Source organism: Xiphophorus maculatus, chromosome 21 (genome assembly GCF_002775205.1).
Source record: "Xiphophorus maculatus strain JP 163 A chromosome 21, X_maculatus-5.0-male, whole genome shotgun sequence".
Lineage (NCBI taxonomy): Eukaryota > Metazoa > Chordata > Actinopteri > Cyprinodontiformes > Poeciliidae > Xiphophorus > Xiphophorus maculatus.
This window is the reverse complement of record NC_036463.1, coordinates 20,411,324-20,436,090: the sequence shown is the minus strand read 5'-3', so window position 1 is coordinate 20,436,090 and position 24,767 is coordinate 20,411,324. Positions and strand designations below refer to the sequence as shown.

The following is a 24,767-nucleotide window of genomic DNA, read 5'->3' as shown; positions in this document are numbered from 1 at the left end:
CTGAGCTAATTATACCAGGTACTACTCAGGGCAGCGCTTGTATAAGCATTCCTGAAGGCAGAGTTTAAAAAAAAGAGAAGGCAGGAGTTTCTAAGGAGACAGAGGCCCAATTTCAAGGCATTAAATTACAAAGTAAGACTTCTTCTAAGTCATATTTTATATACACAGCATTTTTATAGCAACTACAAGTAACAGTTACTTGGTAGTGCTATAAAATTATATGTGGCTGGAAGACACACAATACTGCCCCTTTAAGAAGAGCTGTTCAGGACCCAGGAGGTGAACTCCCACGCGTCTCTCGTTGACATGACGGCATCACAGAAAAGCTTTTCAACCAGGCACCAATAAAACAAACCCGACGAGCTTTAGTTTAACATGTTTATTACAATACGTACATTTCACATTTGAGCTTTGACCTCTTCTTGCCCTGCGCTGACTGAAGAGGTGCTCCACATGCACCCGCCTTGGACCTGCTGAGGCCGTCCTACCGCTCCTCGACCCGGGCGCTGGTGAAAATGTGTGGCTATCGTCGTGATTTTCCGCTCGTCACTACAACTCTTATAAATAAAACCTTTTTTTTTTGTTTTTATTATTATTATTTTTAATTCCATCTCTCTTAAAACTCCACTGTTATGTTAGCAACTGTACAAAGGAATGGAAAAAAAAAACAAAAAAAACAAGAGGTGCAACCTCAACTTGAAAAGTCAAAAGAGGTGTGGGGGGGAGGAGAGGAACAGAAAACAGTGGGAACCCAAAGGAGAAGAAAGTAAAGCACAACACAGAATGGTGGGATGTGTCAGAGAAAAGAGGCGTGGCGGGCAGACGGGCGGGTCAGGAAGCCAGGGCGGGGTGGTGGAGGTTACCGGGAATGGTCCAAAGCAGCACGCCATCACATCCCACAATGGATTTTTTTTGTTTTTTTTCCTTTTTGTATTTTATTTTATTTTATTTTTTAAATAATCACTCACTTCACCAACCACCAGGCACTGATTTTTTTTGTTGTTTTTTTTTTTTCAGACTGGGTAATGCAGGGCCACCAGAAGCTGCTAGCAGATCACTGAAGCATTGGGAGCAGGTGGAAGGTCCGCCAGGTACAACCTCCACTCAGGGAGGCTGGAGGGAACGGCTGAGTTTACCCAGGTTTGACGAGCTGAAGAGATTGTTCTGGTTGATTCCATGCCTCAAACACCTTTAAGTCAGCCTGCAGGCCACACATGCACTCACTCACCCCCTCACGCACGCACACACACACACACACACACACCAGCTGACTCAATGGTTCAGAGATGTTGTGAAGTGACAGAGTGAAGCCGGAGATCTGCAGATGAGTTAACGTGAAGGACCGGAGCCGCCGAGGCGTTGATTAGTCTGGATGTCCAAAAAGCTTTGATAGGCATGGCTTTCCATGGCTTCAATCTACAAAACATATTTACAACATAGATAATAACATCTACAAGAAATCTACATTTTTCCCCCACCCTCCCCCACCGCGGGTTTTTACAAAACCAAAGTCTTGTAAATCAACCCTCCTCCTCCTCCAACAACAGCTCCTCGGTTCTCCCTCTCCGGTCTCCCAGTCCAACGGTCCAAACCAACCCGACTCAAACTCCTCTGAGAGTGAGTGTGTGTGTTTATGTGTGTGTTAAGACTGGGTTCAAGAGGAACCGAACTGCTGCTTTCTTTCCAGCTTTCAACTATGTGCAATGGGTTTCCCCCCCCTTCCCCTCCAAGCTCCCCCAAAAACAAAACTCTCGACCCAAAAGTCCTCAGACCATAAAGGAATTTTGATTCTTCAACTTTTCAAGTTCTTTGATTTGCTGTCTCAAAAACAATATCCTGAGGGGAGAGAGATGGAGAGAGGAGAGGGTTAGACGTGTGGATGTTTTGACCGAGTCGTGACTGAGGGCGACCGGCGGTCTCACCTCTGCTCCCGCAGCGTAGCTTGGATTTCACAGACTCTGACCAACGAGCGCAGATTCTTGAGCTCAGTGCAATTCTCGGACATGCAGATGCTGCCCATGCTGTGGGCCTCTTCACGTAGCCTGGACGCCTGGAAGAGTTCACGCCACAGGTCAGCTTGTTGGGTGTTCCCCAGGGAGCCGTTCTCCGGCCACTACTGTTTTCCATTTACACATGCTGCCACTTGGTCAGGTTAGTCATGAATTCCAGGGTTTCCCCTCGGTGTTTTATCAGCCTTGGCGGCCCACCAGGATTTACTCGAGACCCCACCAAGCTAAGCCTCGTTTGTTTATTCCTTTTTAACGTTTTATAGTTGGTGTTTGTGTTCTTTGGAAGACATTAACAGGCCCTAATCACCGGGTGGTGTTTTTAAATTTCAACTTTAAACTTGATTTTAACTCAAAAACACAGTGAGCTGCTGGATGCTACCACCAGGCTTAGCAAGTTTTCTAGGAGAAACCCTGAATTCAACGTCTCTTCATTTCTATGCAGATGATTTCCCAGATTCATTTTGGTTGTCAACCCTTCAGAGCTCTCTACTTTTAAACTTACCCAGCGTCTTGTAGACATCAAAACCCAAATGTCTGATAATTATCTGTTAATCAATAATGATAAAACTGAGTTAATGGCATTTGGAGCCAACGTCAACATTTTGAGAACATTACTAAAACTGATGAACCCTCTTCCTCTAAATATTAGACCAGGGTCTTAACTGTCTCCCTTTAAATCATTAGTTAAAACTTACTTTCATAATAAGGCTATTAATATTTGAATTTCTTTAGTATTTTTACTATTTCAATTTGTTTTACATTGTTGTGTATTTTAATTGATTTGGTATAATTTTTGTGTTTGTCATTTATAGCGTTTTAATAATTTTTTTTAATGCAGAGAACTTTGAAACATTTGATTAAAAAGGTGTTATACAAACAAAGTATTATTGCTAGATGTAGAATTTTAGTTGAGGATGTTTGGTTGTGCAAGACTTAAAAAAAAAAAAAATAAAAAAAAAGAAGAAGAAGAAGAAAAAAAAAAAAAAAAAAAAGATTTCAGGAGGTCCTGACCTGCTTCTCTGCATGTTCTGCAGGCCACCCCTGCACGTGTTTGATAAGGTTCTCATTAAAGTGGGTGGCCAGCGTGGGGGTCAGGGAGCAGGAGGGCCGCGCCGCCGAGGCGCCGGGGGGAGCCGAGGGCGCGTGGGAGGCGCTGCTGCCGGAGCCGACGTGGTTGGGTCCAGGAGAGGGACTCCTCTGACTGCTGCGGTTCACAAGACAAAACGGAAAACGTTCATGAGAGAAACGTCTCCCTCAAAACCTCCTGCTGGTTTTAATCAGAAAACAACGTTTTCATTAAGTTTCGGGAGGAGATTTCTGGTAAATACTGCAGGTAAGAATTTGATGCGCTGTCCACACACAGTCTGAAATTACCAAAGGGGGTTTAAAAGAAAGAAAGAAAGAAAGGACCTTTTACTGCAAACTGCATAGTTTGATGCAATGGAATAGGGAGAACTGTTACATTATCAACAATTTAAAATTTAATGTAATAATCTGCTTTTGTTTCTCATGTTTTAACTTCAAAGATCAAAGTAAAATCTTCTGCTAATTAGTTTTAGAAAACTAACGTCTAAAACCATCTGTCAGATTCTACAAAATTCTGCAAATGTGTTTAGTTGGCTTCAGAGGTGAAGTAAAAAAAGAAAAAAACCCCAACAATTTAACATTTCATATTTAAACAAAGATTAGAACCACTATAAAATCCAGACCTGAAGTCCTGTTTGTAGTTTCTGATCTTTTGGTTTCTTTGTTCAAAACCATAAAGAGTCAAAACTAAGTTTCAGAACGTCAGACTTCGAACCGATCTGAAACCCTGATCTGTGAGAATGTAGAGGCAAAAAAGGCAGCAGGACTGTCCTTTTGTAAATTTTCTGATTTGGAGTATATTAACTACTAAAGTTTATCAGTAACTCATATACACATATAGAATTAAAGATGAGTCAACATCTTATTTAAAACACTGTAAAATGTCCTCTTAGGAGATAAACAGATCTAAAGCTCTTTTCAGATTCATGGGCAGCAACAATCTTTATTTGTATATTCAAAATATATCTATTTTCAATAGATATATCCAAAATAGATATATTTTTGATTCTTTGGCTTTAGAAATAGCTGAGTAGATTATTGTGGAGCTAGAGTGAAATAATTCAGCACAGACAATGTAAAGTGCATGCAGCAGGCTGCTAGTGTGGGCTAACTGTGGAGCAGGGCAGCTCACGCAAAGATGGCAAAAACAGCGATGTTGCACTCTGGTGAACCAGGTTTCTGCTAGCATCACTCAGCACAACTACAGCTTTAAGAACAAACATGCAGAGAAATGTCTCTGCATGAGAAAGCGATGCTTTCAGCTCTGAAGCTAGAAACAAAGTAAACAGAACTTTAAAATTAGAGTTAATAAATGACAGAGAAAGTAACGGTGTGGGAATCTATTGCCTTATTAAGGAAATCATTACAACTGTGATCAATCTGACAATTATATATATATTTTTTAAAAAGCAATGAGGTTTAGATAAACAATGGGGTACACCCTAGACAGGTTGCCAGGGCGACACAGACACACAATAGGCTTATCACTGTAAGAAACTTTGCTGGACGATTAATTGTCCCAGAAGTTATTGTGACAGATTATAATATTTGTTGTCTTAAGACAATTTTCAGGTAACATAAAGGTAATGGGATAATAATACAAGAAAACATTCACAAAGATCAATACCTCAATTTTTAACATTTAACGAAGACATTTTAAATAACCTAAAAAAATACACAAAATCACAGAAAATGAATAAAGTGAATTTTGGGTCTGTAAACAAAATTATCCTTAAAGAAAAGGCTAGAAGAGACCAAAGAACCAGACTGAAGACTTTTATCATCCAGTTTTTGGTTGATAAAAACACCCAAAATCATTTATTTCCATGCAAATGGAAATGATTGAGCTGGTTTTAATTGATCACACATTCAATTGATTTATTACGACAAGCCTAATACCACTAATGACCTGTGATTATAGGGATCTGTTACAGCTCTCAGAAGAAATAAATAAAATAAACAAGAGTAAACCAGCAGCTCTGACGCAGCGCTGCAGAAGAGCCCAGGCAATCAAAGTGAAGCAGCTTCTCTTTGTTCCACTGATGACCAGCAGGTGGTGCAACAACAGAACACATTGAGACTGGATGAGCTCAAACAGCCCTTCCACTGGAGGTAGGAGCAGGAACGTAACAGGCAGTAAGTGAGCTAAGGTTAGGGGTCAACCAGCTGAGTCCGGCGGTGTCGGTACTGACCCTTGGCGCTGAAGTGTGCGTGGGGAGGCCGTGGTGGCGTCGTGAGCGTGCGGCTTCTCGCTGGACAGCGACTGCTGAGATGTGGGCTGGGAATGAGGCGGCTGCTTCACCGCCGGCGTGCTCATCTGAAAACGCAAGTTGGAGAAGCTGCGTCAGCACAAAACGCCGACCCGCTCCAGTCAAGGTTCTTTAACATCACTGGGATCAGCTGGTGTCACTGGTACTCTACCTGAACAGAACACCAAATCACTCTGTGGTGTGGTTAGCTCCGAGCAAACTCATGCTCTCTTGTTTGTGCTAAATGCCACTTTGCATAATCATATCACTATTTTTATTTCTTGTAAAGCAAGACAAAAAACTAGCACTTTTGAGTGTCCTTCTAAAGCACTATATAAATTTGATGTATTATTATTTTTCATCTTTAAAAGTCAATGAAAATTACGGAAAGGCATAAAAACAGTCATGTTTTAGTGACTTACTTAGAGATGCACCGAAACGATATCAATATCTGTATCAGTCTTGATAAAAGGCAAAAACTCAAATCTAGATTGATGACATTTTGCCTGACCCATAAGGGCAGATCTATTCAGTTTGGTTCTACGCTTTGTGATCTGAGTAACATCATGCTTTATTATTTATTTTACATTATATTCAAAATTCCTAATTGCACTTTCTGAACCATTTGAAAAGTTTGTTGCCGTTTATTTTTATACGTTTGACCAACGTAGTGAACCCATTGTGTAGTCAGTTTCAGTTTCCACTCACAGAACAAATAAAAAAGTTGTTGTTTTCACATGTTTGGCCAAACTAGCAAGCTTATGAAACTATTGGTGTATTCAAGTGTGCTGTGCTGGAGCAGAGTTATCAAATAAACACATATTCAACACATTTCTGTCTGTGTTTTTTTAAAAAAAAGAAACATTTCAAGTTAATTCTGCACTGATTTGCTGTAAGATCGTATCGGTCGATACTAAACCCCGGATATCAGTATTGGAAGTAAAAAAACAAAAAAAACCCAAAGTGGATTGGTGCATTTCTACTTACTTTGGGTTGTGAGATGACGGGCTGTGCACTGAGGTGAGACTTTAAAGGACCGACGTTCGTCTGCGGCGTGCTGATCCTGGGCGACACGTAGGATCTCGGCGATGAGGCGTCTGACGTTAAAGACATCGGCGACTGATTTGATTGTTGAGCTTTTGGGAGAAACAAAACCGTAAGGGACCCACAACGAGCCGACGGTGCAAAAACAAAGAACCGGAAGCACGGACGCTTCATTTCAGCTGGCGTTCGACTTCCTTTACCTTGGCTGGAGAGCTGAGCAGCTTGGGAGAGGATAGTAGTGATGTTGAAAGCCGACGGTCCAGCTGTGAGGATCTTGTGGAGCATCGACTGTAATGAAGCTTGTGTGACAGCAGCTGTGAGAACTACAGACACAAAGAAAAGAAAACCACAAAACATGTCAGTGACGGGTTAGATTCTGAACCAATTTAAGGAAATTGTGACCGACTTATCGGTCCACTCCTTACTTCTTCTTTCTTCTCTGTTTTATAATAATGTCGCCGCTAGACTTTGTGAACTTCAACATCTCAGCTGCTAAAAATATACATCAAAATTTGGCAGTAAAAGTCTACCCCACAGACCTAATCTGTAATAAGCAAATGTTCTCAGCAAGTGCTGATCTGGTTACACCAGGAAGTTGAAGGTGCTGCCGTCACTGTTCTGGATAAGGTCTGTGGTGATTTAGATAAGGGCAAGTCATATGTGAACAGCATTTTCATGGACTGGTCAACTGCTTTTCACACAATTCAACCCCACGTTCTTTTAAAGTGTTTTTAAAAAAAGAATGCAAGTAGTAATTTTATAATTCTGATTATGGAGGGTGTTTTCACAATGAGATTGCATCAACATTTCTTCCCAGTGTCCCGTCTTGAACACAGGTGTTCGGCAGGGCTGCGATTTATCCCCTCTGTTATTTGGATACAAATGAGGTAAACTGCAACACAAAAGCTCCTGGATAATGAGAAATGCTGCCGATGTGATTATTGAAGATCCTCTGCAGAATGCTAAACACACTACTTGTTTTAAATACCACACAGTAAAAGTCTTACCGGTTGGGTCCAACAGACTTCATTTTACTTCCATGCAAATCATAACCAGCTTCTGGCTAATTATTGTTTATTTACTTTTTCTTTGTACAGCAGTGATCAAAAAGGCAGGTAAAGCCTTTGCTATAGATTTATGCTATAGATTTATAGCATGTAGAAAATGTGTGAAGCGTTTTAGTGGTTCACACAAGTTAAAGGCCCAGATTTGTTGAGCTTTTAGAGATTCGCGTTGAGCGAGCAGTGAGACTGATGTGAGCGCATACATCTTTGTGAATAAAGAATAATGTGTGGCAGGTGCGTTTACATCTCAGCACGCTCACTCAGTGTGTGTGTGTGTTCTGGCAATTGGCTCTGTGTCTGTGCTTGCAAATTGTTAAACAAACCACACCACCAGCCAATCACAGACGGGTCCTTTTCATCCAGAGTTATTTGTTGCAAGTCTGCATTCATTCACTAGGAAAAATAACAACTAATCCCAGCCAACACAAAAACAGCAAGAAGTTATTACAGAAATGGACTGATAATTATTTTGTAAATCCTACAAAACAGTAAGATTTCGAAAAACACAACAAAACTTAATGCAGTAAGTTTTGTGCCCAGAGAATATTTATTAAAATATGCTCACTCCTCCTATTTTATGTTTTATTTTATTTTTTTAACATTTAAATGTGACCAGCATTACATAGTTTGTCTTATGATCCCCTAATTGGGATTAGCAAGTTTTCTGGGGGAAACTCCTGACACCTAAAGGTCAAAATGGTTTCCCTTATGAGCAAATTGAGAAGCCATAATGCCACAGAGCAAGGACTGACTGGTTTAAGTTATTTACAGAGAGTATTTTTCAAATAAGAATAATAATGAATTATGTTGTACTCTTCAAACTTACTGAGAAAAATCACTTCCATTAGTTGGGAAAACTACGATTTCTTCTCATTCACACACTACCAAGCTGCACTATGTGGCACATTGTCAATGGATTTCATTAGACTTGTTAAATTCTCTTATTCTAGCCACATTTCAACCAATCACAGGAGTCACTGAGCTTGAACAAGAAGTTAAAAAGAGTGTAAAACTAAATCACTCATACAGCTAAAGTCTCATTCCTCACTAAGTGCTTGATTAAATTGCTCACAAAACAATTTCAAAGCAATAAGAATCAGCCTTCCTCTAATTAAATCAAACATGCCACGCCAGTGAGCTTTTCTCATCTAATACATCAAATACACAAGCTTTACAACACAGATTATTTCAACTTAGATATAAGGCAATGGTGTTAACTCCAGGGTGAAAACCTAAGTTTTAAATATGCTACTCTTAAACTTGCAAAGCAAAAAGCATCACAGCAAACGTTTTGCAAACACAGGCCAAACGACATCACAAAAAATTGCATGGTCAACTTGTAGCTTCTTTCTTACCCTCGTTGATTTTTGCCATGTCCACGCTGGCGTTGTTGAGCTGCAGGGCCGTCTGAAGCGCTGGGAGAAGCTGGCGGAGCAGGTTGGGGTCCTGGAGGATGGGGGGTGTGGAGGACTGTAGGACTGGGGAGACGGGCACGGTGGATGCTGACGAGCCTGGTGGCGCCGATGAAGGGTTCACGCTCCCCGCACCCGAGGAAGATGACTGCGACTGGCTGGGAAGAGCCGCTGAGGGCTTCTCCACCTGAGTCGACTCTGTGGGGAGAGGAAAGGAGGAGTCTTTTGAACTATGTCGCCTTCAGTAACATGGTTCCTCTATTAACCCTTTAACAACATTATTTTTCACCAGGTGTTTGCTAATTGATAGTCAAAGGAGCCTCAAAGATGGTTCTAGGTCCACTCAGCTGTTTTGAACAGTTGAATGGTTGCTATGGGAGATTAAAGGATTTTTCAAACATGTCTGGAAAAAAATAAATAAATAAATCAATACAACGCTCCAAGCTCATCATGTTTTTGAGCTTAACATGACGTAAAGCTCAAAAAACCCAATTATTATATAATACTGCCCCTTTAAAATTGACATGTTGATAGAATCCACAGTAAGAATATAACTTCTTCAACAACACTATTGAAAGTCAATACAAGCAGTCTGATTTTTAGCCAAGTTGTTGCTAGGCACGTCGCAATAAACAAATGAATCAATTAATCGCACAATAAATTAAAACTGTCAACCTCATTTTAATTATCGGCTTTATCGTTTCTTACTGCATTTTTCTCTTTCAGTTGATGACACTGAATGAAAAAAAGGCTCAACTCCGCTGCTCTCCACTGACCCTCCCTTCCTCATTTACTTAGTGTAAAGCCCAGTTCACACGACACTATCTTAGAGCTGTTGGTCGATCTTCAGGCCATTTTCAAAACCTGACAGGCCACACATTAGTCCACAGAAATCCTAGGTATAACAGTTTGATCGGGTTCGTTCCTGCCGTGTGGTGTCCAACAATGGGCACAAAATAATGGCTACAAGTCCAATGAACTAATTTTAAAACCAGGCATTAATCAATGCTTTACTACAATCTACCTGCAAAGCATGTGGCTCTAGTGTCAGCGTTAAGTCCTGACTGAATGAAAATCATTATAACCTATTTATGTCACGTTAACGAAGAACAGCTGAAAAGTTACCGGGTTTATCAACTGCGGTAGCAATTTCGCTCCAACTCCTCCTCTTGTCATTTCTATATTCTTCGCACGTTAAATAAACATTAATGTTGTTTCCACATATCATCTCCAATGTCCGCTGGACTTAGGTTCGCTGTGTCAGCTGTTTGGGATTCCCCGACGTAATTTCCCCTCAGAAAGCATGGAGGGGAATCTCGCTTTCTGATTGGCTACCTGTCACATTCAACAGGCTGCTTGACCTCCCAGTCGAGAAAACCCGATCTACCATAACACACCACACACTACAGGATGATCGGTTATCGCAAGTGACAATCTTAGAACGACCAACGTTCTAACATTGTCATAAGGGGAACATCAGGGCAAAAAAATCATGTAGTGTGAACTATTGTATCATGTAGTCAGATGTGCCCATTTTCTCTATTTAAATCTAATGATTATTGAAAGGCAATATAGCATACAGTCTTCATAATCTGGACTCTTGATTGAATGCAGAATTTATTTGGCTTTATGTTGTTTAGTTTTTATTCTAGTACATATTTTGTTAATGGAGACTGAGAATCCATTTTATTTTTATTTCTGGTTGTTTTGTTTATTTTGTTTATCAGTTCCAGTGTTAAGTGTTCTTTTGAAAATAAAGTGTATTTATCTTTGGCAGGAAATCGCATGCATTATTACATCATTTTCATTAAATCAGTGTAAAAAGGTCTTCAAACAATATTATCGTTTACCGCGATAATTTTTGAGACAATTAATCGCTTAGCAAAATGTGTTATCGTGACAGACCTAGTTGTTGCTTCAGAAACACAATCAGCCTCCTCTTCTTGCTTACAGAGGCTCAAATGAACAACCGCTGGACAAAAACTAAGACGGCCAGATGGAGATGCAGCTGGAGCGACCTCAGAACGAGCCTCTGGGACCATTTAGTCGACAAGGTGAATGCTAAAGTTCTGTTCTGAGACAATTATGAGGAGTTTGAGCTCAGAGGCAGGAGAGCAGGAAGAGCCCAGAAGCTAACGCTTAAACCGACACACTGACGTTTGAGAGCAACTTAAAAAGGACAGCCTGGCTCCCGTAGCTGCAGCGGTGAAGGAGTGGATATATCAGATGGTATATCCAATCTCATGTTCTTTTACAAAATGTAAAAGAACATGAGATTCTTCATTTTGCACATAATGTTTAAGTTTGTTTTTTATCACAAACCCCTTGTAAAGTCATTCAGTCCTTTGTTGAACCACAGAGCTGATATCTGTGAAGCCTGAACAACAGTAAACGTGAAACTCTGGCTACTGTTTTCTTCAACTGTTTTCATTCACTCCAGAATTACACACTTTTTGGATTAATAAATATTAGAAAATTGAACAAGTGGAATTTGAAAAATAATAAAACCAGATCTCACACTGTAGATTAGAAACTGAGCTCATCTTACCACAGCTGCTCTGCCGAAGCGCTAGAGCCGTTTCTGAGAAATCTTCATATCTCTAGAAAGCAAGACCCTGCTCTCCAAACTCTAAAACAGAATCCCCCCCTGTGTGCTCAGAGTTTGTGTTTTAGTCTGTTGACACACGACTGCACTGACAGATCCAGAACATAGCAGCACGTCATGTTCACTGATGTAACAACACGGCAGCTATGAGTAAGAACCTGCTGAGATAGAGACTGCTAACTTAGTGAGCTGGTGTGGAGATAACCGTCTCTGAAAAGGATAATCAGCGCTGGACACCATGCGGTAGCCTAGATTTAAGTGTAGCTTAACCCCGGCTCTGAGACCAGGAAGTTTTACAAACTAAACAGATGACCACTAGAACAGGAAGCTAGGTAGTTAGCTTCCCAACAGCCTCTAGTTTGACAGAAATAAACCAAGAGGAAACATAACTGATTGACTGCACTGGGTTTTTTCATGCGTCCTTTCCATACATTATATGTCCTGACGCTGAAGTTCCTCTCGTACTCCAGGAATGCTCTCTTCACTTAGAAACACAGATCCATGCGCAACAAAATAGCCACATCCAGAAAGCTTAAATTAACAACAGCAACATTTTACAAAACGGCATTAATATCTGATTCCTGGGATCTCAAAGCCGCCACTCCAAACTGTGTGGAATCGTGGGCGTTTTTAAATGAGCGACACTCCAGACTGAAGGGAGATCGGAAAAAAACGCTGCATTTAGAAACACAACCTGCTTTCAAAAAAGCACAACAGCTTCACAAACCTCTGAAAACATCCTGGGATCTTTATGAACTGATGTCTGCAGAAGAAAAATGATACATGCCACATCCTATGCAGCAATGTGTCTGCTCTGTTCAAACTTGAAATCTGCGAATGATCAAAAATCCAGGAGATTTGTGATTCTGAACTGTCACCTTTAAGAATAAATGCTGCAAAAGCAGCCTAACATTCTCAGTTACTGCTGGGATTCATAACGCTGAATCCGTTAATAAATTGTCCCAGAAATTATTGAGATAATGTTGTTTTGACACCAGTTTCAAGTAGTTATAACAGTATGATAACGCAAGTTTGCCCTCTCAAGTAACAGTAAATAAAAATGTTTGTAAAGAACTTTCAACACTGGAACTGCGAGATATTTTAAATAATCAGAACTAAACGACCAAAAACAATACATAAAACAGAAATAAAACCCACACACAACAAAAAACATCAATTAAATATATTAGAAAGTATCAAACAAAATTGCCCTTCAAAAACCTCAGAGCAGAAATTATTTACCTTTTCTTTTCTTTTTTATGTTTGCCTTCATAGTTTGTGTTAGTGGAAGTCATAATACCCAACTACCTCGTGATAGTTTCAAATTTCCTATAAAATTGAAACTTTATTAACTCAAAAACGCATTAGGCCCCTGGATGCCAGCTGAAGGGCCCCCCATGAAACCAGACTTGGCAAGTTTCCTGGGGGACCGCTGAATTCAACCAATAAAGCATGATTCTCAGATTGGTTCTGAGTGGTTACAGTTTAACCCTTCTAGACCATGTCGGCAACGACAGAAAAATGTGCAGTACGGTAATTCTGAGACACTTTGCGCTAGGCCTGTTACGATAGCAAATTTTGCTCAACGATTAATTGTCTCAAAAATTATTGCGGTAAACGATAATATTGTTTGAAGACCTTTTTACACTGATTTAATGAAAATGATGTAATAATGCATGCGATTTCCTGCCAAAGATAAATACACTTTGATTTCAAAAGAACACTAAACACTGGACCTGATAAACAAAATAAACAAAACAACCAAAAACAAAAATAAAATGGATTCTCAGTCTCCATTAACAAAAAACTCACTTGAAAAAAAAACTAAACACCATAAAGCCAAAGTGGAAATAAATACTGCATTCAACCAAAAGAGTGCAGATTACAAAGTCTGTATATTATGTTGCCCTTCAGTAATAATTAGATTTAAATAGAGAAGATGGACACATCGACTACCTGATGCAATAATTCACACTACACGATTTTTTGCTCCTATTTTTCCCCTTACAACAATCTTAGAACGTTGGTCTTTCTAAGATTGTGTGGTGTGTTACGGTAGATCTTCGTTGCCGCTCCGATCTAAATCAGGGGTTTTCCTGACTGGGCGCTTTAACGCAGCCTGTTGAATGTGACAGGTAGCCAATCAGAAAGCACGGATTTTCCTCCACCTTTCTGAGGGGAAATTATGTCGGGGAATCCCAAACAGCTGACACAACGCAACCCGAAGTCCAGCGGACATTGGAGATGATATGTGGAAACAACATTAATGTTTATTTAACGTGCAAAGAATATAGAAATGACAAGAGGAGAAGTTGGAGCGAAATTGCTACCGCAGTTGATAAACCCGGTAACTTTTCAGCTGTTCTTTGTTAACATGACGTAAATAGGTTATAATGATTTTCATTCGGTCAGGACTTAACGCTGACACTAGCCACATGCTTTGCAGGTAGATTGATTAGTGCCCGGTTTTAAAATTAGTTCATTGGACTTGTAGCCATTATTTAGTGCCCATTGTTGGACACCACTCGGCAGGAAAGAACCCAATCGAACCGATATACCTAGGATTTCTGTCGGGTGATGTGCGGTCTGTCAGGTTTTGAAAATGGGCCGACAATCGGCCGACAGCTCTAAGATCGTGTCGTGTGAACTGGGCATTAAGGAAATGAGGAAGGGAGGAGTCGGTGGAGAACACCGGAGTTGAGCCTTTTTTCCATTCAGTGTCATTAACAGAAAGAGAAAAAGGCTGGAAGAAACGATAATGCCGATAATTAAAATGAGGTTGATAGTTTTAATTTATCTTACGATTAATTGATTTATCGTTTATCGCGACAGGCCTACTTTGCGCTATCTGAAAAATAAGCAAAAAGATCCAGGTAGAGATTTGAAACTCAGGACTCTTAAACCTCTAACTCAGGGGTGTACAAAGTCGGTCCTCGAGGGCCAGCATGCAGGATGCCGGCCCTCGATGCAGGGCCTGCTTTAACGGACCTGGATCCAATGATGGCTTGTTAGAAGGCCTAAGAAGAACATTGACATGCTGAGAAGATTATTGGTGCCACCAGGGAGAGAACTAAAACGTGCAGAATGCTGGCCCTCCAGGACCGACTTTGGGCATCCCTGCTCTAACTCCTTAAGTCGATGGTTAACAGAGCTTATTCTCGCAGTACAACTTCTCCTCACATCACTCAAAAAACAGAGCAACTTAAGAAAGCAACATTTTGGCCAACTAAACCAGCAACTCAGATTGAATCAAAAAGCAACCTAAAGGCGAAACATAGCATACAGCTTGGTTTGAAATTGGACCTGTCATCTTTAGAAACCTTGAAACCAAACAACGTGGGTTAGATAGAGGAGGTAAAGTGTTTGCTATGAAAATAAAAAAGAACCAGCAGTTCTTTCTGCTGTCACAATCTGAATACATCACCCTTTGAGCCGCCGAAGCAAACTGTCTTCAACAAAGACGGCACAAAACAAAGCATCTGTGATGCAGGCAGATGAAAGACCGAAAGCTCGGCGTTGCAGAACCAGACGCGGTACTTACTGGGTCCGGTGAAGCCGGGGGCTGCCGTGGCTTGCATGGCCTCCCTTCTGTAGTCCCTGTCCTTGGGGAAGCTGTTGACAACGGCACTCTTTGTTGCCTCCTTTTGCCTCTGTTCCCTGCCGAACACAAAGCAACTCGCGTGAGCCGGCGACCGCGCGTGACGGACGGGACGCGCAAGAGTGCCGTGCATCCGTCGCCGCGGCTACCTCTCCAGCCACTCTTTGGGCTTCTCCCACTGGGACACCTCCGTCCTGCAGTTGTAGTAGTATTTCTTTCCGGAGGAGCTGATGTGCTCCGACCAGTCGTCGCCGGGTTCGTAGGGCTGGGTTGAGAAACGCAGAACCCAAAGGACAGCGAGGAGAGAGAGAGAAAAAGGCAAGAGTTCATGTTGTGACAGTCTGATGCAAGAGGCTGTAATATAATCTGAGAGAAAAAGACTTTTCCTTTTACTGCTGTTCAACTTCAGTTTCCAACATTTAGGATTTTCTCATTAAGATGTCATTTAGGTTTGTTTTTATTTTGCATCAAGTAATCAAAATGTGTCTGAAATTACTGCAAAGTGCAGAAAATGAAGCTGGAACTTTTGTTTTTTGTGTGAAACTATGCGCTTAGAAGTCATTACTGAGATCAATTCTATAGCGGTCTGTCATCGGCTCTCGTGCTCCAGTAGAAACAATACTTACTGTGTCTGATGTCTTGCTGGGGTTAGAATGTGAGTTGGAGCTATGGAGGGAACTGTGGTTGTGGGAATTTTCTTGTGGAGAATAACTGGGTCCTGCAGCAAAACACACAGAAATTCATCATAAATGACCGGGTCCAGTGAGGGACAAAACAGCAACACAACGTGATACGATCCAGCTGTGGTGTATTTAGTTTTATTACAGTCCGTCCTAAGCATTTCATGACACTGTAGAAAGAACCATTTATTTCACCTGCATGGTGGTGTATCAGTGCCACTGCAGATGGGGGGAGATGGAGTGAGGAATAAACTTCTGCCAAAAAATGTAAAAAAAAAATCAAAGAAATTTTGTGATTGATCTTAGAAAGTCTCTAGAACAAATTCAGAAATTTGGAGTTTAATCTCTGAATTTTTTTTTTTTTAGAAAAAAGAAAAACCAAACATTTCTGGGTTTTAAAAGTCAACATTTTTGAGTTTTTAAAACTTAAATTTCTGAGATCTCTCAATTTGAATTTTTTCTAGCAAATGTTTCATTCTCAGAGGTCAGAAATGTCCTTGTTCTTTCAAGAGAATTTCTGACATTGATTTTCAAATTTACTAATTTTTTTTGGCAGAAACTTGCACCTCGATTTTTTTTCCTCCTCTACAATGGCCCTAATACTCCATCGTACTTTATAGATGCTCTGCCTTTCATTTACTTGACAGCAATTCTGCATCACGCTGCCTTTATTTCTTTACGTGTTTCACACATTTATTCATCTTTAATTCAGGATGCTACAGTAGAATCTGTATTTTTCAGTAAGATAAGGCTACAACCAACTGCTCCTCTCACACTAAAGACACGGTTTGAATGCAAATGTGAACGCCAAGCGGACCGGCGACCGCTTCGAAGGTAGGAAGTGGACTAAAGCACAGGGCATTCTGGGTAAATACAACCAAAACAAATACGAGGGTCTAGCGCTAGCAGGAGAAATGACTGAGACAAACAAGACAAAAGAGAAATTCTCCAACTCCTAAAATCTGATGCTACTTCATTTTTCTTTACATTTTGTGAAATAGGAAATTGGGTCCAATATCTTCTTTGGAGGGTTTTTGTATCATTTCCTTCAGTAGTTCTTGGTGCAGCACCACCACAGGCGAGGAGGGGAACAGATTTTTCAATTTGGTTGGTTTGACAGGGCAGTGAGAAAGAAAAACAGCAGCTGATGACACTGGAACAAATGTCGCAATTTTGGCCCCCAATTGAATGAAGCCCCAACTTTTTAAAAAAATGTTATTTCTAAAGCTATCCTATAAATCGATAGTGTGTACCTGATAGTGACAATTCCTGTCTAGGTGGAGACAAATTGCCTTAAATCCTGAAGCCCATCTGACTCCACATTCTAACTATTCTGGAAATACTAAAAATATTGCCAAAATCTTTATTTTCTTATTCAGACATGAAAAGCATTCTAATAAAACTTCATGCTTACAAGACCATGAAATCTAGAAATCTATAGGATAATATAGAAATCTATAGAAATTCACACAGAGCCAAACTTGTTGCTGCCTCACCATCACTGGACCAAATCAACTCCGAGTTGCTGCTGCTGTGTTGAGGATGAAACTTGTTTTATTAATGTAATCCTCACAACGGCTTCAGGTCACATTTTCATTTATCCTGCTCTCCTTATTATTGTTCAGTTTACATCGTCCTCTTATGTCCTTACCTATATTAGCAAACAGCATATGTTTCTGCCACCTATCAAGAGGGGAACTGCGTAAGGTTTCAGAATGAACGGACAAAAGCAATGTGAAGCTGGCAGGTTATGTCGTTGTCAAAAGTGGAACAGTTAACCAACTTGGAGACAAAACTGTCAATCAAACTGATTTGCTCAGAAATAAATTAGATACTTTAGTAAACAAAACATTTCACTACTAGATGTTACCTGACTGAATAATATTGGTAGTAGTGTCATTTACAGTGTTATATAGCTAAATAATTTGAAGCTCTTCACCGCCATTGCCTTGCCTGAACACCTGATTTGGACCCCCAATGAATTATGGGAAATTATGGGATATGGTGGGCTGTGAAGGATACACCGCATCCATCTTTCAAATCTGAGGAAAAGAAGGATGCATTTGGAGGAGTCCTCGAATTCGGACAGGCCTCGTCGCCGCAGTATGACGTAAGCGGCCTACAAATCTGTTCTTGCATGTCATGTAAAAGATTACTGACATGTAGAAATCAATGTTTTTCTGCCGAATTTTCTATGGTTGATCAAACCAAACGCACGCCTCCACAGAGAGAAGAAGCTCGTCAACAGGAACCATGGAGAGAAGATTGGACAGAGCCTTCACCCGCTACATCTGATCGAGTCATTTTTCTGATTGTGACAAAGTACACCTAGAACAGGAATATCCTGTAATAGTGTTTATCGTCTTATGTTTCGCTACGCGCTGTCAAAACGCCCTCGACAACAGTTGCTTTAACAACACAACTCTAAAAATGTAAAAGTGACTGTAATTACAGGGGAATTTAAAGCCAGAGAAGCAGCTCTGAAATGGCAACAATGCTGCAGCTCATGTAGAGAGCAGCGTGCTCTAAACATGAGTGATCCAGTCACGGAAAACCAGACATGAAAGCCACAAACTAAACTTTGATCTTCTGAGTCTGACATTCTGATTTATGCAAAAACTCAGGATTTTTATAAGATCCTAATTTTATTGTAGCAACATTCAAAAGACAAAAACTTGTTGAATCTAAAGCAACGGTTCTGGCTTCCTGATTATACATATATAAAAAAAAGAATAAAAAAAAAAGAGGACTACAGATTTTTGGGGGCCAATATTATTGCATAATTTCAATTTTAACTATTTTGGTTATGATAGTGACTCAGGTTCAGAAAAACTCTTGTTGCATTTCAAGAGCAAATGTTTTTCAAACTGACTTTTTCTCTTTCAAATCTCTTATTTGACATACTATTAACTTTTTACTTTCGTGAACATCAAAAAACATAATCCTACATCAGTTCATCCGTCTCTTTCTGTGCCTCTGCTCCGTCTGGCAGACAGACCGCCCGGTTCTGGTTCTGCTGGAGGATTCTTCCTGTTAAAGGGGAGGTTTTCCTCTCCACTGTTGCTACATGCATGCTCCCTATCAGAAAAGTCAACACCGCAACTCAAAGACTCCCCCCTGTGACTTACGGCTGGATAATAAATCAATAATGTATATCACAATAGAAACGTGATCAATATCAACAGACGATATGTCTGATAGAATTTTCATTAATTTGACTAAACTCTGATCTAAAACCGCACAGCATTCTGGGAGATGAAAGTAGAGGAAAGGTTTTAGCAGCTTGACCCGATTCATTTTCCAGCCATATCCACCAGCACTGTTATTGTAAAAAATAAACTGGTTAAGAGTAAAAAAGGGAGACGCATCTAAACTGCAGCGTGGCAACGATGTAAACTGCTGCAAAAAACAGTAAAACGTCGGGCCTCCCTCATCTGCAGCGCTACCAGCTGAAGTCACTTTGACAAGCTTACATTAGAAGGTTAAAGCTTAGAACCAATATGGGAAAATATTAAACCTTGGAATATAAACCAGCAACGTTGAATTTGACCAAAAGCTTACATCAACTCACAAAAAAAGGCCTCGACTTTCAGCAGCGTTTTCTGTGGATCGACAACAGGTGATGTAATAAAACACCAACTGACCATTTCTTCCCAGAGGCATAAAACCAGTAGAAATATTACTGACCGCTCACAGCAGGAAGGCAACTTCTTTGCTAAATCTCACCCTTTAGCCTGCTGATGTGGCATGCTAATGCTAGCTTGATTCCTCTCAGCATCAACCGTTTGCTGGACTGAACTTAAAGATGCATCTTCTGCTTCTCAACGCACGTCACATCACACCACCGGGACGACAAACTCTGCTCGTTCATGTAAATGTGTGTGTGTGTGTGTGTGTGCCTGTCTGTGTTGGGGGAAACAGTGGACTCCTCAGCCCAGGCTTTCAGCTTCCCGGATGTCAAGTCCTGCCAACTAATTTTCATAGGAATCATCTTTTGCCTGTTACATTGTTCTCATGTTCGTTTGGAGCAGAAAAGTTATAGTTTTAGGAGTCATGAATGTTGAAAATTCAACTCGGATCTGAGGAGATTCTGTTCAAATATTGGCATAAATTGTTTGCAACAGTTTCTATAATTTTACCGCTGCTTTTCTTACTTATGTCCCAAATTACAACCTACAAATATGGTTCAGTTGAAGTTTTAGATCTTACATAAACTGACTGAACAATCTTAAAACAAAACACATATCTTTAAGTACAACATAGAAAATGTAAACCGTGATTAGATGTTTGCCGACTATACTTTAGTTATGACACAAAGTATTTTCAACCTTTAATCTTTGCAATATATGAGTTAATAGTAATTCTGGTCTGAACTTATTTCTAGTATTAAGTCAATTTAACCAAACATCCAAAATGTTTGGTTAAATTGATTTCGGATTTAACCCAGAGTCAGATACCAGAAAAAGGAACTTTTATTTATTTTTTCAGACTCTGTCAATACCATAATACATGCAAAGATTACCATACCTGTAGAAACATGCAATGCCTGCAGCCTCATGTTACTTTTCCTCCCCCACCTCCTCATTCAAACAATGAGCTCCAGTTGATTTATGAATGAAGCGTCTGCAGAAACGTCCAAATGAAGCTGAAAATGATAGCTGCTCAGGAAGTCCACACAGCGCCTGGAGGAAAGCCCGGGTTAACGAAAACGACGAGGTACGTCAAACCACCAATTAATTCTGATCTGGGTGTTAAGAGATCGCCAGCGGAGCAGCGAGGAGCCCCGGCTGAGCGGAGTTTACCTCAGCCTGGGTTTGAAAACGTTTCAACGTTAAAAATTGGGAAGGGAAAAACAAACTGCTAGTGTTCTGAAGCTACTAAAGTTAAAACAGTCATTTCACTTTATAACGCAACTCAAACTGCAAGCATGGCTTCAACAACCTGGAATACAAATAAGCAAATTTGAGAAAAGGAGAAATGTTCAAACCTAAAAAAATAAATAAATAGATAAATAAATAAACCTGTCACATTAACAAATTTTGCTGGACGATAAACAGTCTCAGCAATTATTGGAATAAACGATAATATTGTTGTTTTGAGGCCATTTTCAAATAATGTCATAACTCCATAATAATCTAAGTTTGTCTTCTCAAAGCTTGAGAAGCTTCCACATTTTCAATACATAAAACACCAAATACAACAGAAATAAAATGGATTATGACGTCTACGTAAGCCAAACTGCACTTCAAAAAATATTAACCAGACTGAAAATTAACGAGTTCAATTTAATTTATCATGCTTAATTAGTTCAACATTTGAATCCGAGTCCCTCCTACAAATTCACATGAATTACATCCTGTTCATCTCCAAGAGATGCTGCAAAAACTCAACAAAATTCTTAAAAATTTGGTTCCTCTGTGGATTTTTCCACCCCCCAAAATCTGTTCTGACGCCTACCGAAGAGAAGTGGAGTTATTCGCTTCATCCCGCTGCGCTGGTGTGTGGCTATAAAACCTCCGAATTTGTGTGTGAGCATGTGTGTGAACACCATCGGCCATCTCACCTCCGTCCCGTTCTCTGACGCGGTGTGTGTGGAGAGCCTTCGCCCTGCTGTGGCCCGTGCCGTCCGAGTGTTTGTTCTCTGGGCTGTCGGACCTCCTGAGCATTTTGCAGGGAGGGGTGACCTCTGTGGGGTCGCGCGTCTTCTCGTGGCGGTGTTCCCCTCCCGGATGGCTTTTGGATGAATATTTGAGAGTCTGGAGACACGGAAAGGGAGGAGCTCTCCGTTATCTGGTCGTCAAAGTTGTCACAGCGCCCCAGCCGGCTCTGGTACTATACTTTTAAATCAAATCTAGATGGTTGCTGAGTCACTGCTAAAGCAAATGTATTATAAGTCTGTGATACCCAGCCGTTCTCACAACACACAGCACGGTTCGTTTAGTGAAGAAAAGAGCGTTGAAAATTTGAAGAAACTCTGACAGGTGAGCGTCACTTTAACTTTTACCAATCCACTGCTGTTCTACAAACCTTATCTTACCTTACATCACACGCAAATATCATGTTTTGTCATGGTTTGCTTTTTTTATGTCTAAAAATTAGCATGCTACAAGCCACAAAACATTCTCAAAATTTGAGTCCAAAATTGAAATAATCAAGATTTCTTAAAATATTAGTTCCATAATACTAGTGGTATTATTCTAGTTATCTTTTTTTAGACTTTTCAACCGATATCAGTCAATCACATATTGACAGATAGTGGGGGATTTTTTTTTTTTGCAACGTTCCTAGTAAGTTATGAATCTAAGCCTTTTGCGTTTATCTCAAATTAGCAGCTTAAATGACAGCAAAGCTAATTAACTCTTCAAATTTGTTGTAGATCTAGGCGTAATTAAGTGTTTTCACCACTTAAATATATAATTATGATCGGCTAATTGGTAAACAACATTTCAAAACACAGACGACGAATTGCCTCCACTGTCAACTGGATTTTTTATTTTTTTTGTGCGTTTTGGTTAGAAAATGTTGGTCTTGAGAAGATATTCTTGCGACTCCTGTGTTAAAAGCTAAGCTGACTTTATCCTTAAAATGACAGATTGCGGTCGGGGCCTGATTGGAACAGCTAGCAAGAAGGCTAACAGTACCAAGCTATCGTTAGCTTTGATCTGCAGTAAAACTCCCCCTGCCCTTTTCCCTAAACCTCTTCCTTCGACGGACTCACGTCGCTATGTGTTCTATTGACATTCAAATGTTTGCGTTATGGATATTTTCCATGCTTTGTCCCTCCTTTCGGGTAGCAAGCCCACTACTTTTTCGTGTTCTTTTCCGCACCGACTGAGGCCCGTGCTTTCTAGAAGCCCGAGCTAGAGTGTCCATTTTAATCTTATTTGCTGCTAGCAAGCTAGCAGGCTACGGATAGCTAGCAAGTACCTGATAGGGCTGAGAATCTCTTCGGTCGCACCTGAAAATAGACAACAGAACAGTAAAGAGTGAGACGCTTTCAATGCCAACGCCGAAAAATGACTTTGCGAGGCTGCGGAAGCAGCACGTTCAAGTTTTAAAACACTTATTTTGGTTTCGGCAAAAATGGCGGATTGTCAACGCGTAGCTACGAGGAAAGGGTGAAAAAATTAGAATAAGTAACGTAAGAGAAGGATGTTTACCCATCGCCGAGTCTCGGTTGTTTCCTTGCATACATTACCATCAATGCCGTGTTAGTGTGTTTAGAGTGGGATGTGAAAGACGTGGTAATGGCACTATGTTTTCTTGTGATTCGACGACCTGAAATCGTCTGTTGGTATATAGCAATGCTATCGGGAGCGCTGGTGTGAAGAGCGCCCTCACTCAGTCCATCTCCCACTCTGAAAACACAGCTCAACCGCTTCCAGCGAAACAGAACAGCTCAGCAGCGAGCCGGGTTGCCACGTCGGAGGCAAGCACCCATACTGGATCCACCTTCAGAAATCCAGAAAACCTGCGTCATGGTTTATAAATACATCTAATAACAAAATCCGAACGTTTGCTGGGTAGCTTAAATAATTCTTTGTACATGCATTCATGAAAACAATGCACATGCTAACGCCGCGTTTTATTAATACTCTTACAGTTGCAAATAAACTACGGTAAGATGTATATATATGTAGATGTATATATAATATATTGTGGAAACACAAATAAATAAATAAATAAATAAATAAATAAATAAATAAATAAATAAATAAATAAATAAATACATGTTTTGTAATTGGTTACAGGTCAAACTGGATAGCTAGAAAGTACACTATAAGAGCCGCAAACGTCAATTATGGGCAAACATGGCAACCTTGTTCCTGATAACTCATAACGCCCCCTCTGATGTCTATGTACTGATTTAAAACAGTACATTTTTTGAAAAGTTTAAATCAGCACATTTTCAGATTAATTAGTTTTCAATTCCGTTATTACTACGAGAAAGAATACTTTTTATATAACTTGCGAAAAACGCCGAAAACAGTTTGTGGTTTAATGAATGAGGCAGGCAATGAAGGTTTTCCACGCCTGACATCTAGCGGTGGAATTGTGACATTACAATCAAAATTTGTTCAAAGTTTGTTGAAAATAATCAAATATGTATACACTTCACTGAATAATTTTGTTATATCAAAGCTTTTTTAAAAAAAAAAAAATGCATAATGCCTGAACCAGAGTTCATCATATCGGACACTAATTTCACAATTTATTTACTTTTCCAAAGCAAGTCGATTATGTGTACTAGAATGTAGGGCTACTACAATAAAGTAGAAAGTATTTAAGCGGGCATCAATACAATATGAATTAATAACTAAGACTTGAAAAACAACAACAAAAAAAAACAACAACAAGTGAAGACTTCAAACATCGAAATCCATATTAAAGAGCATCTCTGCGCCCTGTGGTCTATTTTCATATGAAAATAGGCCGAATTCATTCTATTCGAAAAGAATAAGTTTCAAATGAGAGCCTGCTTGTCATTGTTCACAAACAATGTATCTCACATTGTTTTGTAGGTTGAGGACAAAAGACACAATTGGCTCAGGTTCGCAATGCATTAACACGAGGACCTATGAATGGGGGTGGCATCTATTGTCAGTGAAATTCTTGCAGCTTGTTCACACAGGCACACCGTGTCTTTCCCCACAAATCTACTGGGATAACATGTTTTATAACTTCTTTCTTTCTTTCTTTCTTTCTTTCTTTCTTTCTTTCTTTTCTTTCTTTCTTTCTTTTTTTCTTTCTTTCTTTTTTTTCTTTCTTTCTTCTTTTCTTTTCTTTTTTTCTTTTCTTTTCTTTTCTCTTTCTTTCTTTCTTTCTTTCTTTCTTTCTTTCTTTCTTTCTCTCTTTCTTTCTTTCTCTCTTCCTTTCCCCTGTCTATCTACATGTCTTAAAATTGAACCGAAATAGTCAAATAATCAAATCAGCATTAATTCCTCAAAATAAGGTCACTACAGTTTGACCACCTGTTGGTTTTTCTCCTCAGTTGACCTCTAGAGGGCGATATTTCACCA

The 24,767-nt window shown here is 40.0% G+C and overlaps 1 protein-coding gene across 2 annotated transcripts; it reads right to left on the bottom strand.

Moving 5' to 3' along the window:
• Positions 1-364: 364 nt before the first annotated feature.
• wac (WW domain containing adaptor with coiled-coil) lies at positions 365-23,134 on the bottom strand. 2 transcript variants are annotated; one of them, XM_023326555.1, is made up of 13 exons: positions 22,908-23,134; positions 22,675-22,705; positions 21,311-21,503; positions 15,694-15,785; positions 15,217-15,353; positions 15,011-15,126; positions 8,808-9,062; positions 6,589-6,711; positions 6,332-6,480; positions 5,288-5,412; positions 3,021-3,213; positions 1,923-2,050; positions 365-1,836 (listed from the first exon to the last, which is right to left on the bottom strand). In XM_023326555.1, the coding sequence occupies exons 1-13, from the start codon at positions 22,946-22,948 to the stop codon at positions 1,767-1,769; spliced, it is 1,653 nt and encodes a 550-aa protein (XP_023182323.1). In that variant the 5' UTR covers positions 22,949-23,134; the 3' UTR covers positions 365-1,766. The 2 variants fall into 2 exon arrangements, with proteins under 2 accessions (XP_023182323.1, XP_005811986.1); XM_005811929.3 differs by having other exon boundaries at positions 15,217-15,332; positions 22,908-23,133.
• Between the last annotated feature and the right edge of the window lie 1,633 nt (positions 23,135-24,767).

Excerpts from the sequence above, each read along its gene's own strand:
- wac (XM_023326555.1), bottom strand. The coding sequence starts at position 22,948 with ATGGTAATGTATGCAAGGAAACAACCGAGACTCGGCGATGG. Across the intron at positions 22,706-22,907 it reads CAACCGAGACTCGGCGATGG|GTGCGACCGAAGAGATTCTC; the intron begins GTAAACATCCTT and ends GTCTATTTTCAG. Across the intron at positions 6,712-8,807 it reads CATGGCAAAAATCAACGAGG|TTCTCACAGCTGCTGTCACA; the intron begins GTAAGAAAGAAG and ends TTGTGTCTGTAG.